The 17,799-nt window shown below is 53.3% G+C and overlaps 1 protein-coding gene across 1 annotated transcript in view; it reads left to right on the top strand.

Moving 5' to 3' along the window:
- The window catches only part of CDH23 (cadherin related 23), a 395,942-nt gene that overhangs the window by 171,229 nt on the left and 206,914 nt on the right, over positions 1–17,799 (top strand). The window contains exon 9 of the mRNA XM_032841007.1: positions 5,734–5,812. Coding sequence (XP_032696898.1) covers positions 5,734–5,812 — 79 coding nt within the window. The remainder of the gene's footprint in view (positions 1–5,733; positions 5,813–17,799) is intronic.

Raw genomic sequence — 17,799 nt, 5'->3', positions numbered from 1 at the left:
CAACTTGCTGGCCGCCCTTCTTAGAATTTCTCCCCCTGGCTTCGTCCTCACCGGCCCATGGACATAGCCAGCCATTGCTTTCCCCTTGGCTCTGGCAGAGCGGTCTCCCCCTGGGTTGCGTAATTCACTACTGAATTATAGTTGTGCCTTGAATGCTCCCAGTGTGCGAGGGGGTCATTTTGGAGCTCCTGGTAATCAAGGTGCCTGAGTCCCTGGGACCCGGTCTCCCAGGATGTCGGGCCTAGGGCTGAGCACAGAGAAGGTGCTCAAAGCTAACTTGTTGATTGAAGTGAGGACATTCTGGTGGCCACGTAGGCAAGAAACTCAGAGCAGGTCCCTGAACTCGCTTTGGCCAAATCCCACACACTGAGGACCACTGCCTCATTGGGAAACGGGCTGGTAATGTCTGCCACGGGGCCTCCATTGCCTGCAGGTTGTAAGAAGTGGAGATCCACAAGCCCCATTAGAGACCCCAGCAAGCCATGCTTGTCCCTTGGGCACTGTGAGGCCACTACAGCCAATGCCTGGGGAGCTCCCAGGGGCCAGGTCTGAGCCCCACCACTTGGGTCATGCAGGGGCTCCAGGGAGCCAGACAAGGAGGTAAATGGGAGGTTTCAGACTCCCCCCAGGTGCCCACAGAATCATCTCGCATGCACACAGCTCTGCTTCTCCTCCCTGTTCCTGCACTTGAAAGGAGGCTCCCATTTCCATGTCTCCAGCACAGCTTTTTCCGCGGCAGGACAATTCCCTTATGCCCCAAGCCTGATTTTTCCAGGCTTCTAATCGGTTTCCATGCCTTGACCCGAGCCCTGCACGTTGCTTTACAGTGTGGAACCCTGACTTAACTCGGTACTTCCCAGGCCTGCCAGGGCCAAGAGGCCTGTTCAGCCTCCTCACCCTCAAGGACCCAGGCATCCCCACTCCCAGCCTGGCCGCTGCTGGCCCGGGGCCTCAGGTCGGCCCCGGGCCCACTCTGCCTCGCCCCGCCTCTTTATCTGTGGCTTCCAGCATGTATGCCTCTCTCTATCAGTGTATCAGGCCCGCATGCCTCATCTAAAGTGTATATATTACCTAATAAAATCCTTCTTATTTGGGATTATTGCATCAAATTTTAATTTCCTCACTCGAGCAGCGGCATGTCGGCCTGCCCGTCAGTGAAGGACCGATAGAAGGTGAAAAGAGCGGATAAACTGCACAAATTACTGCCAGCTGATGCCTATCAGCCCTTTGACTGGAATTGACTGGAATTAAGGACTGAGAAATAGGATTTTCTGCCTCAGAATCTGCTGTGGCAGCTCTTGTCGGAAGTCCCCTCCCCCCACAGGTGCCTCCCACTCCTGAAGCCAACTGCTGTCCACCTTTCAAGTCCTTAATCCTGTCACGGAAATGGGGAAGGCGGTCCCAGAGAGAGTGGTGGGCTGGGATCCCTGAGGCCCAGGACCCCGTGGGTTACAGCTCCAGCTCCTGTCCTGGGCTTACCCCTGCCCGCCCCCCGTCCCCGCTCTGGAAAAGGCCAGCCTCAGAGGGGAGACACAAACTCCTTTGACTGGACTTCCCCACCAGCACCCAAACCTCAGAGGCTGGAGCCACCTCGCACCCCTCACTCATCCTTGTCTTTGATATACCTCCTGGGCAGAGCAGTGGAAGCCCCCAGACCCACCCCAACACAGACCTCCCTTCCCCCCAGTCCCCCTCGCCCCACCCACTTACCACACCTTACGACTTGAAGCAGGTTCTAGAACCCTCTGAGCCTGTTTCCTCCCATACTGCCCCGTGTTGGGGCTTGTGAGGACCTAAGCTAGGTGCCCAGCACAGTGCTTGGCACACAGAAGGTGCTTAACCAGTGCTCGCTCTCCCCCGGCTGTTAGCTGTTCTCTCTCTGTAATACCCACAAGATACCTTAGCTCCAGGGTACGGATTATGAATCCGGGGTGCTCGGGAGTCCGAATGCGCTGAAATTGTGGGGCACAGCACCCACGGGCATTGTCCGGGAAAACATTCATCAGACGCTCACAGCGGTCCCAGTGTATAGTGACAGTGACTTTTATAGCATTTGCTGTGTACAGGGTGTGGCCCTGAGGAGTGGGGGCTGTTACATCCATTTTATTGATGGGGAAAACAAGGCTGTGAGTGATCAAGTTACTCACTCAGAGGATTTGAGCCCAGACGGTCTGGCAATGGAGTCAAACCCCCAACCCCCTCACCATACTGCTCTTCCCACCACAAGGAGAAGGGACCCTGGGGGCCTGTGCACCTTTAGCCTCTCGGAGGGGTGCCTCCTTTCCTTACAACGTGGGTTCCTGGGACAGGAGGAGCCTGGTGGCAGGGTAGACCCTTCTCTGAGCCTCCTGGGCCTGCCTACCTGCTCTCCCAGCCACATGCCAGTGCGTACCCCAACCCCCGCCCTGTCTGGAGAGCCATCAGTAAGGGGCCTGCTCTGGGCCAGGCAGGGGCCATGCTTCTCCAGCCCCTCGTCTTTGGAAATAAGTTTCAGTATATTGAAAATATAATTACTAAGACTCTGAAACAAGAGCCATGGGATCCCAAGAGCCCCCATTCCTCCCTGCTAATTCCTTCTTATAACATTTCCAGTCTTTGTGGCTGCACTTGTATTAAAAGCTCAGGGTTTTATTAAAAATGGATTTATTTACCCAAAAAGAGATGAAGCCCCAAACTTTGTCAGGAGCCTAGTGGCTCTCAGTTCCCAGAAGCTTGGGTGGGGCCCTTCCTGGGGAGAGCCAGCCTCCCTGTCCTCTGGTCCTCGATTGCCCGCTGGCCCCCTCTGAGCCCCACCTGTCCACGAGCCTCCAGGCAGCCCAGGTGGGGGTGCCCACGGCAAGATGCCCCTGGGGCTCTGGGGCCTGAGGGTGCTTTGGCCACCAGTTCCATCTTTCCAAAGGTAACCACTGCCCCCCTTCCAGACCTCCTGCATTGTACCTGTCCTTGTCCTCGTACTTGTCTTTGTCTGTAAGCCCAGCTCAGCCCAGCCACTCCTGGGTTGCATGCCTGGGTCCATGCAGCTACTTTGAGAGGTTTACCACTTAGTGACTTTCTGGAAAGGTGCTCTGCAGGCTCTGGACCCGGTTAACCTGGCAGGCTTGTCCCTGCTCTTAGGAGGCCAGGGGCTATCTGGGGACCCTCAAAATGGGACACTTCCAGGGCCCAGGCCAGGTGGGCTCTAAAAGAGGGAGTTGTCCCTGTGTCCAGAAAGACTGTCCTAACCCCTGAGCCTCACACCAGAGTCCCACACTGCTGGGACTCCTCCTGGGGACAAACCGAGGCCTCTCCTACATGAGGAGTGTCCCCTGGAGGGGCAGGCCCCCCATAAAAGAGCCCTTTGTGGGGTGACGTTGGGGGAAGCTGTTAGTGTGGACCCTGCAATGACCGTCCACAGATGCCTGGGTCTGGGGCCACGAGGAGGGGAAGGATCTGTGATCAGATCTGAAAGCCCAGGAAAACAAAGGTTAACAGGCTTTCTGTGTTCTTGTTCTGTTTTATTTTAAATCACTTTACTACTTGGAGGAGCCGTTACTACACAGAAGCCCAAGGGAATGGTGGGAGATGTAAGTTGTCCCAAATTTGACATGAGCTAATGCTTGTGAAGTGCTTAGATTAGTGCCTGCCACATAGCAAGGATGTTCATAAATGGCAGTTACTATTATTATAACAGAATCTGGGAGGGAGACGGCATCGCCTGGCAGGCAAGAGTATTTTGGACCCAAAGTACCTGACTTTGAACCCTGGCTTCACCGTTCCTTCCTTGCCATGAGACCTTGGCAAGCCACGTAACTCAAATTCCTCAGTTTCCTCATCTAGAAGATGGGGATTCTGGGGTAGCTGTGAGGGTAGAATGAGTTAGCACATAGAAGGCATTTGCAGCAGCACTGAACACAGAGTGGGTGTTCGGGAAAGAACAAGGAACTCAAAGCTGGTACCACCTGGTCTCTGGCACAGTTCAGACCCTCAAAACCCAGTTGGGGAGGGCTCATTTAATGGTGTCTTTCTTGGATTTCCTAACAGTCTATTCCCCCAAGGTCTGTAGACAGAGCTCCTATCTCCCCTGGGGGAAGGGGCCCCCAAGGAGGAAGCCAGACCTATCTTCTGCATGGCCGTGGCCTCAGGGCTGTGTCCATGTTTCTTCAGGAACTGTTTCTCCTGGAACATTCTCACCTTCCCCCAGCCTGAGCTAGAGGTGTTCCAGATTGCTCTACACGTGAGCCTGGGAAAGGATGGAGCGACAGGTGCACAGGGGTGGCTCTGCTCCGAGGGTCCGGTGGGGGATGCCTCTTGTGTGTCTCACCCCCAGAGCCCCACCCTACTGATGGGAGGGCCTGTATGTCAGAGAACAAGACTCTGTCCTCAGGAGGAGGTGCACACGTAGGGGTGGACAGTGCAGCCTGCAGACCTCACCCTCTAGCTGATGGACAGCAAATCAAGGCCGCAAGAGTTAGTCATTAGACATGTGAATGCCGGGGTTATATTTCCCCAAGGGGCGGGACTGGGCTGTCCTGCTGGTTATCAACCAGGGGAAACTGCAGCCCAGGCCAGAACTTCGCGCAGGCAGGTGAACAGGCTTGGCTGGCTGGACATTGGTATGACAGGGCTGGAGAGTAAGGTGAAGGTCACGGTGGGCAAGGGGCGACCCAGCAGGTGGTGGCGGTGGCGGTGATGTGCCAATCCTCTTTCATGCATCCACTTATTCAATCAACCAACCAGTCCATCAGCTGGTATCTGAATGTGCCCATTCATGCCGGGATCCCTTCCTGGAGAGTCCTTGGCCTCCAAGTCCCTGCCTAAGCTGTATCTTTTGCCTTCCATATCATTCCCTCTCGCTGTCAAACTCCCACTCCTTCTTCATGACCCATCCTCACTGTTGCTGTCCGGACAACCCTTTGCCAGGTCCTCTAGGTGGACTTCTGCACTTCGGGGTACATTTCCACATCTGAGCTCCCTTCGATGTGTATAGCAGTGTCTATGAATCTGTCCTTGACCCCACACACACACAGGCTGTGTGCACCCTAAGAGCAGGGACTCCTGACTCCCCATCCTGGTAGTCCCACATCCTGGCCCCTTCTCCCCTCAATGCTGCAGAGAGGAGGAACAGGGTGTGGGACAGAGTCGTGTGAGGCAAGAGCTGCTGGTTGCCATGCTGGATAGGGCATGGGTCATTATGCCATGGTGGCCTCGGGGGTCATCCCTGGGGTTACTCACTTTCAGGTTTTATGATACATTCCTTAGTAGAGTGATTGATCCATGATGATCTCCTTTATTCAAGTCCTAGTAAAAACAAGGTCCCAGGGTTTTTGCTCTTATTCTTATTAAGGTAGGGCAAACTGAGACCCGAAAGGTAGAGCAACCTTTCTGAGGTCACACAGCAATTTAATGGGTGGTTGAGATAGAGACCATATCTCTTGTCCCCCAGCTTGTTTTTCCTCTTTCCTGAGTAGTTACACCAGATGAGGGGAGATGGGAAGGGCAAGAGGGAATGAGAGCATCAGCAAGATTGGGCCCCTCCAAGGGACTCTGAGGTGTTTGCTGAGGCCTCACTCTTAGGTCCCCAGGTTGATGGGGACAGCTGAGACCTGAGCCCTTAGTATCTACTTCCTAGGCTGGCCTTTTAGCGGGGACTCCACTACCTGGGGACGGAAGCTGTAGGTACCAAGACAGATACAAAGAAAGATGGCCACCTAGGGGCTGGACAGCCAAATCAGGTCCCTCCTCTCTCCTACCCAGGGCACAACTGTACGCGTTATCACTGCCATCGACCAGGATAAAGGACGTCCCCGGGGGATTGGCTACACCATCGTCTCAGGTAAGGCCTCGGTGCCCTGTTCCCCCTCCCCTCCCCCCCAACCCCTAGGAGTGTCAGGCTCTGCAGGGCTGAGCAGAGGTCTGGGTGTATGGACAATAATGTGAGGGGACCTGCCCCCAGGGACAACCCTGGGCAGAGGGCCTGGGAAGGGGACTGAATGGATGAAGGAGGGAGGCGCCAGGGAGGAGAAGAGTAGCTGGGGACTGAGGTTCACATGTCGGAGGCCTCTTGCGTGGTGTTGGGGGACAGGAGCCTGTGACCGCTGTTCAAGGTCTGAAGCATCTGAGTGCTTTGGGCTTCTGAGCCAGGGTCACTGAGAACCCCCATCTGCCTCCCTCAGTGCTCTGGGTGTTTGTTTTGCTTTTCTGACTTGATAAAAAGGGGGCAGTTTGTGCATCATTTTAGGGGGAATGGACCTGTATTTTCATCCCATGCTCTTTTCACATTTTGGACCATTAAGAGTTCTTGTCTCATCAGGAGTGTTGAAGCAGGGGCACAGAGCCCCCTCCTCTCCTGCCCCATCTCTTGGTGAAGCAGAACAGTGACTGCCTGAAGAGAATGTTCCGGGTGATGGGAATCCGGACCCCGTGTCCCTACCTAAAGGTGGACCAAGCAGCTCTGTTTGGCTGTCCCAGGCCTGGGTGTCTTTGGAGAGGGGGAGTCAGTGAGATTCCTGTGAGGGAATGCTCACTTACCCACACACTCTGGCTCTGTCCCTGTGCTCCCACCCCACCCCACCCCACCAGTGCCCTCCCGCCCTGCCCTCTAGTTGGGGAAGGGTTAGCCTTGTGCCTATGGGTAGGCCAGACTGGTGGTCAGGAGGATGGCAGGCCACTAGGCTGCTGTCTACCCTACCGCCTCTCCCGACCACACCCCCACAACAGGGAGTGGCATTTGGGGGACATTTTTTTCCCTAAAGCAAAAGACACCAAGGTGTGGTGATCAAGAACATAGAGGACAGAGTCTCATGAGCCTGTTGCCTTGGGTAGGTCTCTGTGCCTCGGTTTCTCATCTGTGAAATGGGAGCAATGAGAGTACGATCTCGGGCGATTAAGGGTCAGAAGACTTAATATATGTAAAGAACCCAATTCATGGATGTAAGTTCTTTATACGTGTTAGTTGTTGTTATTATTATAATTGCTGGTGGCTAACAGTAACCCTTGGAAGCTGGGAGTTAGCTGGTGGGAGGAAAACCCTCCACCTCCTTGGGGATGCAGGAAATCGGGGATATTGTGGGCTCCCTGTGACCTGCTGCTGCCAGCATGACTACTATGGTGTCTGTAAGCCCAGGGTACCCCAGGCCCCAAAACAAATGCCAATCCAGTTCACGTGGCCAGCAGCATCTGCATGGGTTCAGACCTCTCCTTCCTCACCCCGTTTCTCCCCCATTCTGGTGCCCAGCACAGGATTTGGTGGAGGAAACCCCAATATGTACTTTGTGGAATGAAGGAAGTGAGGAGAAGAGTGTGATTTAGTGTCTTGGGTTTTCAAATTCCAGTATGCCCAAGAATCAGCTGGAGCTGCTACAATGAATGCAGAGTCCTTGGCCCCCCTCCAGAGATTCTCATTCTGTGAAACTGGGGTGGGACCCCACAATAGTCCTTTCTTACTGCACCCCAGATGCAGTGGTCCTAAGGCCAGGGTGTGAGGAAGCTAGTCCTGGAAAGGGAAGAAGCCATTCTGCAGGAAGGCAAGTTCCCTGGAAATTAGGGAGCCCTCTCCTGCTGAGCAGAGGGAGAGGGAGGCCCATGTTGGTGCTGGTTTACTTTACCTTCATGACTTTTTCAATTTGGGAAGCAAAGCAAGTGCCTCCCAGGGAGAAGGGGCTTGCACTGGTGACCTAAGGGAACCCCAGTGAGCCCCAAGTGTGATAGATTTGAGGTGCCAGGATAAGGCAGCAGCATAAGGGGACACCTGGCTGGGTGGGGGATTGTCTTCTCGTCTCATTGCCTGTGGGCTGCTTCCAGACATACCCCAGCCCGGATGAAGGTGGGGAGCAAGGAGACAGGAGGTAGCCTGTGGTCACGGCCAGACTGGAAATTCCTGCGTGACACTGAGAGGCCATCCTCCAAGGCATTTGTCCATTCCAAGTTCCTTCTGGGTGCCAGGCCACCAGCCTCAGAAACCCAGGCCCTTTCCAATGCTCAAAGATGGCCCTAGCCAGCTCTCCCTCCTCGCCCCCTCCCCTGGGTGCAGGAGGTGGGAAATCAGAGCTGCTGAGCCTTTAGTGACTGGGCTGGGCTCTGAAACTTGGAGTCTGGGGACATTTGCCTATGGCATCGTACTATGAGACTTCCACGGGCATACTCTACCTGGCCAGACCCCCAGGTGTGAATAGGAGGATGAGAAGGGAGACCCAGGATGTGAAACTACAGGTAGGCGATGTGCATGACGGTGGGAGCAAGAGGCAGAAACTTCCAGAAGGCTTGCAGCACTTAGCCTAGCTTTTTTAGGACTCCCACTGCCAGCAAAAATGTACTTTGAGGGCTTTTAGAAAGGATGACAAATGGGTTTCCTTTCATATGCCAACTGTGATCCATTGGTAATGTCTGCCTGAAGAAGACCATGAAGCCAGACAGGCTCAGTGCGGTATTCAATTGGTAGAGTCTGCTATGGGTGCAGAAATGGGGAGGTCAGGCAGCACCTGCGGCAAATATTTGCGTCCTTGCTAAGATAGCACTTAGATCTCCTTTGTATTGTAACCTTGCTGGTTCTTTAACTCTCTCATGTGTTTGTCACCACACAACCCACAACCCCACCCAAATTCTTTTTAGGCAACTTGAGGAAAGGGCAGTCCTTCCTTTTTTTCTTCCCTCCCCATCCTGAGCACCTGGCCCACCTAGGTGCCCACCCACCTGTTCCTGCCTGCCCTTCTCCCTCACCCTGCACTGGCAAGGTCTCCCTGCAGTCCAGCCTCAGTGTGAGCCTAAATCAGGCAGACAGGCAGGAGAGCGACGTCCCCAGGAGAGCTGGTAGACAGAAAAGTAGGATATGGCCTCATCTCTACTTCTCTCGACAGGTAGACACTGAAGCAAAGCATTTCATCTGCCAAGGATCTGGCCTCACACACCAGCCTTTCCAGTGCTGTTAAGTCTCAGCCCTTTCCTGGGAGGCTCGGCCACTGTCTCTTTGGCTTGAAGCAGGAAGAAGGAATGCCCACAAGGGCACCTTCATGCTGACTGGCCCAAACTGGCTCTGAAGTACCCCATGGGAGCGTGCTCCCACCCTGGATGCTAGAGATCCATTTTCATTTGAAAGAAAGAATGCGTGTCTCGGGGGCTCCTGGAGCCAGGTGTGGGTCCTGATGGCCACTGTGGGTGACTGAGTCTCTGGGCACCTCCAGAGCTGGGGGAGGGGCAGCTCTGTCTCCAGGTGGGTGGACGCAGGTCTGAACCCATGGGTAACCCATGGCACGTGGTTAACCTGCTTGGCTCCTGGAGGTCCCCATCTCCCCTGGGCTGTTTATCAGCCCTGCAGCTGGGGGGATTTATGTCTGCACACCAGCACTTCCACCATTACTAATGACCCCTCTGTTTTGCCAAGAACAAAGAGGCCTTCAGAGGTAAGTTATGGCTCCATGGCCATCAATTTGTTCTCAGCCTCTTGTGGCCCAACTGAGACTGAAGAATGACAAGGTTCTTTCCCTCAGAGGACCTGGCACAGGCCCCATCTGCTTCCTCAGCCTGTGCCTGCCCTGCCACTCACCAAGGGCATCACTCCCTCCACGCCTGAACAATATGGGGCTCCCACCCCCAAGGGCCAGCCCAGCCTGGGGTCTGGACAGGCACCTTCCTTTGCCACATGGAGACAGTCCTCCTTCAAGGGGCAGCTGTGCCCCACCCCACACAGAGCACTGAACTTGGAGTCCGAAGTTGTGGGTTCAAGGCCCAGCTCTGCCACCTGTAGCAATGTGACAAAGAAAGGCATTTGACCCCTCTTCACCCCATCATCCTCATCCATGGTATGGGATTAATCATCTCTATGGCAGATGAAATGGTGCCAGAGAGATTCTAAAGGGCCATAAAGTATTAAGTATTATTAATTGTCAAGGAAAGGTCAGGCCCAAGGGTCCTGGGGACCTTCTATTCATTCATTTCCCCCTTTATCAATTTAAGCAGAGTGGGAGAGTGTGGGCTCTGGGGCCGCTGTCCAGGGTGCTGACCACTAGCTCTGCTGGCCAGTGTACTTGCCCGTGGCTACTGAGCACTTGACATGGGGCTAGTCTCTAAGATTACCCACAGGATTTTGAAGACTTAGTATGCAAAACACATTATAAAGCATCTCATTAATAACATCTTATACTGATGACATGTTAAAGTGGTATTTTAGATACACTGAGTTAAATACAACATATTATTAAAATTAATTTCATCTATTTTCTTAATGTGGCTCCTAGAGAATTTAAAAGACCACATGTGGCTCACATCCTATTTCTGTGGGCAACTCTGTTCCAGAATTAAGGCACCTCTCCAGCTTGCTACCGCGGACCAACTGTGTAACTTTTGAGCTGTTAGTTTTCCAACCTGTGATATGGAGGGAAGCATAGCCTAGGCATCACAGGGAAGCTATGTGCATACAGTGAGCTAAGACCTGTAAGCACATAGAAGAGCGCCTGATTTTATAGTAGGTGCTCAATAAATGTAGCCTATTGGCATCCACCCAAAGTGGATGGAGGGTCTTCTCTGGGCCAAGAGCTGCCCTCAGAGGTGTCATCACGGCCTCAGAAACCTGTAGTGTAGGTGGGGAGGCCAACTGAGATGCATTGGCTGTGTGGACATGGAGTGATGGCTCCCTGGGGGGGCCCATTAGACTGTTCTCGCTACTTCTGTGCATGTTTGAAAACATCTGTAATAGGAAGTGAGAAAGAATCCATTGGGGGACGACCCCCCCCCCAGCCATCATGGGATGAGGACACTTACTGAGAAGAGATCACCTATGGTCACCCTCTGACTGATGAGCAGGAACTAGCCAGAAACTGTGGAGTGAGGGTGTTGCAGGCAGAGGGAACAGCATGTGCCAGAGTCCCAGAGCAGAAGAGAATGTGTGTTTGTGGAACTGCAGTAATTCAGCATGGCTGAGTGCAGCATCCAAGAGAGACCTTGGGGAGAGGAGTCACTGAGGGACGCAGGGCCCCAACTGGACATCCTGGGGGAGAGCAGAGACAGCAAAGCCAAAGGAGGGTGAGGAGATCAAGGGGACAGGAGGTGGCTGTTTGGGACAGGCGGCACAGGTTCAGCCCACAGCCTGAGATAGCTTTAGAGCCCCCTTGAGCAGGGACTTTTTTATTTAACTTCCGGCCACTGTGTGTTCCAGAGAGGAACCCTGTCTTCCTAAGTGCTCTTGAGTGGGTAACCAAAAGTCTTGAAGAACCAGCCTTTAGTAGGGTCAGTCCTATCTTTCTCACAGAATTGTGAAAATAAAAATAAGTGATTCCACTCTCTAAGGTGAGTGGCGTTTGGCAAGCACCCCACAGGTCACTGCATGATAGGCCCTCAACAGATACTAGCCATTTCCCTACCCCCTTGTCGGCATCAGGATGCGGTAGAGATAGGCACGTGGCATGCTGTCCAAAAGCCACATCGCTAGCCGAGGCTACTCTCATGTGCCAGCAAGCTGGGCTACCACGGTGGCCAGGAGCTGAGGTTGAAGGCTTCTCAGTCAGCCCCTAGGGCACTGAGGACTCTGTCCTGCCTTCACCTTCCTGGAAGCACCCAGACTTTTCATTGGTTCTCCATCCCCTGAGGTCAGGAGCCCATCTATAGGAGATGAGGAGCTGCGGTTCTCGGCATGTGGGTCTGAAACCGGGAGCAGCAGCAGCACCTGGACTCCCATTGGACATGTGAGCTCTCAGGCCTCGCCCCAGAACTACTGACTCGGGCCTGGGGAAGGGAGCCCACAAAACTGTCTTAATGATGCTAGACCAATGAGTTCTGTCATTTGACTCTCCGTCCTGTGAGTGATGCTGAAGGGACTCCTTTCCCCTGCCAAAAGGACCTTTACCACCTGAGGAGTGAGGGTGTGGCCAACAGCCTGTTCTAGCATTTTCTACCACGTCCTACACTACACCCTCTTTCCCTCAGCCTACACTCCACTGTCCAGGCTGTAAGGGCCTCATCTCTCCCACCACCCATGCCTTGCAGCCCACATCCCTTTCCCCATCGCAGCCCTGTCTGCCTGGGCCTTCTGCATCCCCCCAGGGGGAGGGGAGGGGAAGCCCATTTATTGTGTGCCTGCCATGTGCCGGGCACTGGCTGGCCACATTTTCCTCTCACAGCAGTCTGTGAGGGAAACAACTGGATTACTCCATTCTGCACAGTAAAGCAAAGCTCGGCGAGTACATGGGCTGGCCAAGAGTCACAGCTACTAGGTAGAAGGGCAGGGATTTGAAACCAAGTCTCTCCGGCTCCAGAATACATTTTTCATGACCACAGTGGTTCTCAAAGTGTGGTCTCTGGACCAGCAGTGTCAGCATCAACATCTAGTATTGGGAATTGTTAGGAACTCCTAATTTTGCATCCTACCCTAAACCTACGGAGCTGGAACCTCCAGGAGTGAGGCCCAGATGAGGCTGCTGGTCTGGGGGCCACATTTGGAGCAGCCCTGGTCAGGAAACGCCTATGTAGTCAACAGGGGTGACAGCACCTTCAAGAAGGGGAACATTTGTCATGAAGGGTGAAAAGTGTTTGCTCTATTTATAAAGCACAGATATATACATGCACATATATCTGTGGTATTGGAATTTCATGGTGGGGGAGAAGTTCAGAAATCATGTCTTAAATGGCTGGTAGTGGGGGCGACGCCAGGAAGGTTGAGAAACGCTGGCCTAGAAAGATGAATCGGCAATCAGTGTCAGGGCCAAAACCCCTCACCCCAGCCTGAAAGGCACTGGCCTCCCCAGCAGACACCCTGGGTACCTGCCCAACTGTGCTAGTGAAGGACAAAGCCCTCATTTGTCAGTCTTGCATGGATTTTACTTTAATATTAACAAGTGAGGCAATTCTTTGAAAATGCATTGAGTGCTTTGAAGTGAAGGGTGAGTGTGTGTGAGTGCATGTGCGAGTGTGCACATGTGTGTGTGCGTGTGTGCGCGTGTGCGTGTGTGTGTGTAGAGAGAATAATCAGAGACAGTCAGACTTGCACATATCCAGTAACCGAATCAGGCCCCTGGCCGTGGCCTGGTGGGGAGCAGCTATCACAGGAGACCATCGTTAGAAATGCATCCAAGCCCTTGTGATTAAGCCTTTTGGCATTTCCCTCCCCCACCCCGAGAAGTGAAGACTCAGGAAAATCAGGCTTGTTTTAGATATCAGAATCGCCCGCCACATCCCCCGGCTTGGAATAGCACAGCAAGGGCCTGGACGTGCCAGAAACTTCAGAGCTTCTGCTGGGCACAGGGGGGAGCAGCCCACCTGGCTGGAGCCAAGAGGTGGCCACAGGGACATCTGAGACAGGCAGAAGGCCAGCTGGGAGAGGGCCTACCAGCCAAAATCAGAGGGTTCTTGAGCAAGGCTGGAAGTGAGCAGGGGATCGTGAGAAAATTCATCTCATGGGGGTTCTAGATGATTGGAGCAGGAAGCACCAGGACAAAGTTGGTCTGCCCATAGGCTGTCACCCCGACTGGGACGGGTGGTTGTCGTGGACATGTACAGGAAGGAAGGCAGCAGGCTCTGGTGACATACTGGAAACAACCAGTACACCAAAAAGGTGGAGACAAAGCAGCTTCCAACCCCTGTGTCTAGGTTTCTGGGGTCCTGGTGGTGGCCTAGGCAGAGAGGGGCATGTTCATAACGAAAGTTGATCTGTTTACACCCACGATGCCTACCTTAGACATGAATCAGGACTTGTACCCCAATTACCAGTCCCATACCAAGGTAATGGTCATCCCTAAGTGATCCCAGCACACTTTCCCGTTAGTCTGGATGGGCCGCCAAGCCTTACCCAGCCTTCCAGAAGCCACTGGTAGTTTGTTGGCGTTCTCTCTAGTGCAGGAACAACTGTGTTCAAGGTTTATTATACCTGCAGCCCGTGGCTCTCTTCATTTGAAAATATCCAGGAAAAAAAAAAAGAAAATATCCGGGGACGGTGCCTCTGGTAGGTTTTTTATGTAATTATACAAATATATTCAGAAAAATTAAAAAATGTATATTTTATGTTATGTATATAGTTATATATTACCTATATGATATATATGATATGTATGATATATTATATATATTTATGTATACAATATCATATGTAATATATACAAATATATATTTATATGTATATATGTGTTTAAAAAAAGAAACAAGTACATTGGCATATTATTTGTAGTTCTCCCCCCATCATACCTAAATGACGGTGATCTCTCACACCAACACAGCTTTTCTCCCGCTGAGCCTCAGGGAAGCCAGCCCTCCATTCTCCCCCTATCTTTCTCCCTCCTCTCTTCAGGGCTGTGCGACTTCCCAGCCAATCTGTTCCTGCTCCCAACACTGTCCTGAGCCCTGGCTTTGTTATAAGCCAGAGAAGTCTTTGTTCTTCCTTCCTCCTTTAAGGATGCTCTGTACGCTCTTTGTCAACAGCGGTAGCTTGGCCTTTGCTTCCTTCCCATGGAGAACGTTTGTTCTTTCCCTGCCACATGGTCTGCCACCCTCCCTTCTCACCTCTCTTTCCCATACCCTCTTCATGGGCGGGAGCCTCTGTCCCTTGCTCAGGAAGCTGTAGAGTCTCCTATATGTCCCATGTACTGTGGGAGCACCCCCTGCCCCTCAGAGAACTCCCCCTCAGGCCCAGCTAGAACCTGTCCTACAACACGCTGGGTCCACCTCCTGACTGGGCAGGGAGGCATCGCAACTCAGCTCAGGCAACCACTTCTCTCTAGGCATGCCTGGGGTCTGGCAGACCGTGGTGGCTGGAAGTTGCTCCCAGTCCTGGGAATTAATCTAGATCGTGGCTGGAGGTTGTTTGGCCGGAAGGTCCTAGTCTAGTTTCCCTATGTCAACAAACGTTCGTCTTTTTAACAATTTGGCTCTTTCCCACTTTTTCCTCATCTCTCAGGCAACCACTTTGTATTGGATTTCCAGGGCTTTGAGATCTTTAGAGGTTTATGAAATTAGCCATGCTGAATGCACATGAGAGTTTACCTAGGCTAGACATCCTCTCCGATTCTCACCATAACCCCAGGACGTGGCTGACCAGAGCTATCTCACAGACAAGGAAACAAAACTCATAGAGCTCCTGAAACGGGCTTAGGGTCACACAACACCTAAGTGGTGGACACTGGATTTGAATCTAGGTCTCCTTGCTTCCCTCATTCATTCTGCCAACTTTTACTGTTCTGCCTGGGGCATGAAATGATTCATGTCAAGCCCCTGGTCAGTGTGTGACTGGATTCCCAGGATTCCTTCCTTCATCCGTGTAACCTGGATATTGATGGAGTGCCTGCTGGGGGCCAGGCCCCATGCTAGATCCTGGGGACCAACAGTGAGGGAAACCCACTGTCTCCGCCCCCTTGGAGCCACGTTCCGCTGAGAAATAAGTCTACAAAGGCAGTGTCTAGTGGCTGCTGGGAGCACTGGGGAGGAAGTGCAGGGTGAGGCCAGGTGGGGGGGGAGGGGCCCCCAGGAGAGGGTCGGGAGGGCTAGCCCCAGGTCCCCTCCCCCCCAACCTCAGCAGGCTATGGACACCAGAGATTTGCCCCGCCCCTCAGAAAAGGTCTCAAATATCTTCTGGGGGCTTTGAACCTGAGATGAGCCCCTCTAAGTGGCTCAGATTCCCAGCTCCCTTTTTCATCTGACTCCCTGGATGACTGCTCAGCTTTCAAGGCAACCCCCAGCCAGGGCTAATCTGAAATAAAAGTTTTTATTTATCTAGCTTGATACCTGGTGCAAGGTTAAATCATACAAGAGAAAAAGCAATAAAAGAGAAAGATTAAGCGAAAGGCGCCGTCTTAGGCATGCCCTTTTGCAATATGGTTACAAAGATATTAAGCCTGAAGTCACCCAACAACCCCACGTTGCAGTCCCCTGTCTCTCGCTAGGCTCAGATCTGTGGGGCAGGGCAGAGGGAGGAGTGGATGGGGTGCAGGTGCGGGAGGGGGGCCGCCCTGGGGCTCCCCGCAGACCGGGTAAGTAAGCAGATGGAGTTCCAGGAGCTCAGCCCATCACTGTCTCCCACCCTCTCACAGCTCTGATTCATGACTCCCCGGGGTGGGGAACAGAGATGTCGGCATCTGCCCCTACATTCCTATCAGCAGATCCGTGTCTTCAGTGTTTGCTGTGTGCCAGCTATGAGCAGGGCACCCCAGGGAGAGGGCTCAAGTGTCAGGTGACCCTGAGCGGTTTACTCCTGTTTGTGCCTCAGTCTTCTCATCTGTAAAATGGGAAGGTTAATAGGGCTTAACGACAGACTTATCATCTGGTTGATGGTGAGCATAGACAAGGAAAGATACTAGGGTTGCTCAGCATGTAGGGGAGAATGGAGTCTCTAAGAATCCCAAAGTCACTGGCTTGTGCCCTCTTCCTTGCCAGCAAAACCCAACACTTCAGCCCTCTGTAAAATCCCCAAGTGTTGCAGGGGCTCCTATGGCGTAGAGAGAGAGGCAGTTCCATGTGCTGTATGATTGACCTGGTCTTTTGCTCCTGATCCCTTGAGGGTACCCCCTGTCCCAAGCCACCGGAGGTAGGTTACTCACTGGGGCCTGCCAGCAGCACCTGCCACAGCCACTGGGATGGCTCAGCTTCCCCTGGACACTCCATGACCCTGGATCATGGGACCAATGGATCATGGGAAGAGACAAGGGCTGCTTCTCCCCAATTCCTGCAGATGTGCTTGGGAACAGGGCCCCACGGCACCCCTGCTTGAGTCCCTGGGCCCTGTCTGCCTCACCCCGTATAAAGAACTCCTCCAGCTCCAGCCTGCAGTCCTTCTCTCTGTAGGGCCCAGCGGGACCCGGGACACCAGGACACCCTCCCCACACCCATCTCTCCTACAGAACCTGTGTTTAAAGCAATTTGAAACAAGGAAGGGAAGAGAGGAGAAGGGGCCTTTCTTCTAGCCAGAATGTCAGCTATGGAAAGCCCACCCACCAGCTCACTAGACATGTCCATACAGGCCCCAGGGAGAACCCAACCATACAAGTAATTCATCAGGAAGGCTTAAAGCATAGCCTATACAACAAACTCCTCAGGAGGTCAGGAAAGGATTTGTTCTCTGAAAAGGCAGTCCTCCGGGGATGATTTGGAGACCATGAGGAAGAGAAATGTCACCAGCCAGGGTAGGCTGTGAGCACACATTCCGGGGACTTCCTGTCCGGCCCTAACACCCTCTTGCAACATGGGACTCCCACTGGAGACCTCTGAAAGCCAGGCTGAGGAGTCACTGTCAGTAAGAGCAGCTAGCTCTTCTAGAATGCTTAGGAGCCAATCCAGATGCTTTCCCTGCATCAACTCTTTTAATCCTGCCAATAACCCCATGGGGTGTCACCATCCCTTTTTACAGATGCGGAAACTGAGGTCCAGTTGCCCAAGGTCACAGGGCTTCAGATCCCACACTCGTGCAGGACCCCTGACCTTACACTCCCCTGCCCCATCCTGGGCACCTGTTGGGACTGCCGAGGTTCGGGAACCGCCTAACCTACCTCTGGGCTCAGCTGTCTGGCGGTACCCCGCAGCCTCTCCCTCTGCATCTGTCAAGTGCTCTGCCTAAGTCAATTAACTAGCTTCCCCATTCAAATATTTGACCAATATCCTGGAAACAGAGATTTCAGAGCTGATACTTTCAGACATTGATTGAAGTGAACAAACATTCCAGCACAGAATGAATTTATTGCTCCCACAGTCTCCTTCTGCAGCACGGTGCTCCAGCCCAGCCCCCCAGAAGGCATTGCTACAGGCGGGGGGGCATGAGGTGGACTACGGCTGCCTCTGTCTTCCAGCCCACTGCCCCGCCTGCCCGCCCCTGCTGCCAGTGCAGGACACCCCACTCTGAAGGCCACAGCAGTGAGG

Source organism: Lontra canadensis, unplaced genomic scaffold (assembly GCF_010015895.1).
Source record: "Lontra canadensis isolate GAN:19392208 unplaced genomic scaffold, GSC_riverotter_1.0 scaffold3, whole genome shotgun sequence".
Taxonomy (NCBI): domain Eukaryota; kingdom Metazoa; phylum Chordata; class Mammalia; order Carnivora; family Mustelidae; genus Lontra; species Lontra canadensis.
Note: the sequence above shows the minus strand (reverse complement) of the source record. Positions and strands in the feature narration are given on the sequence as shown.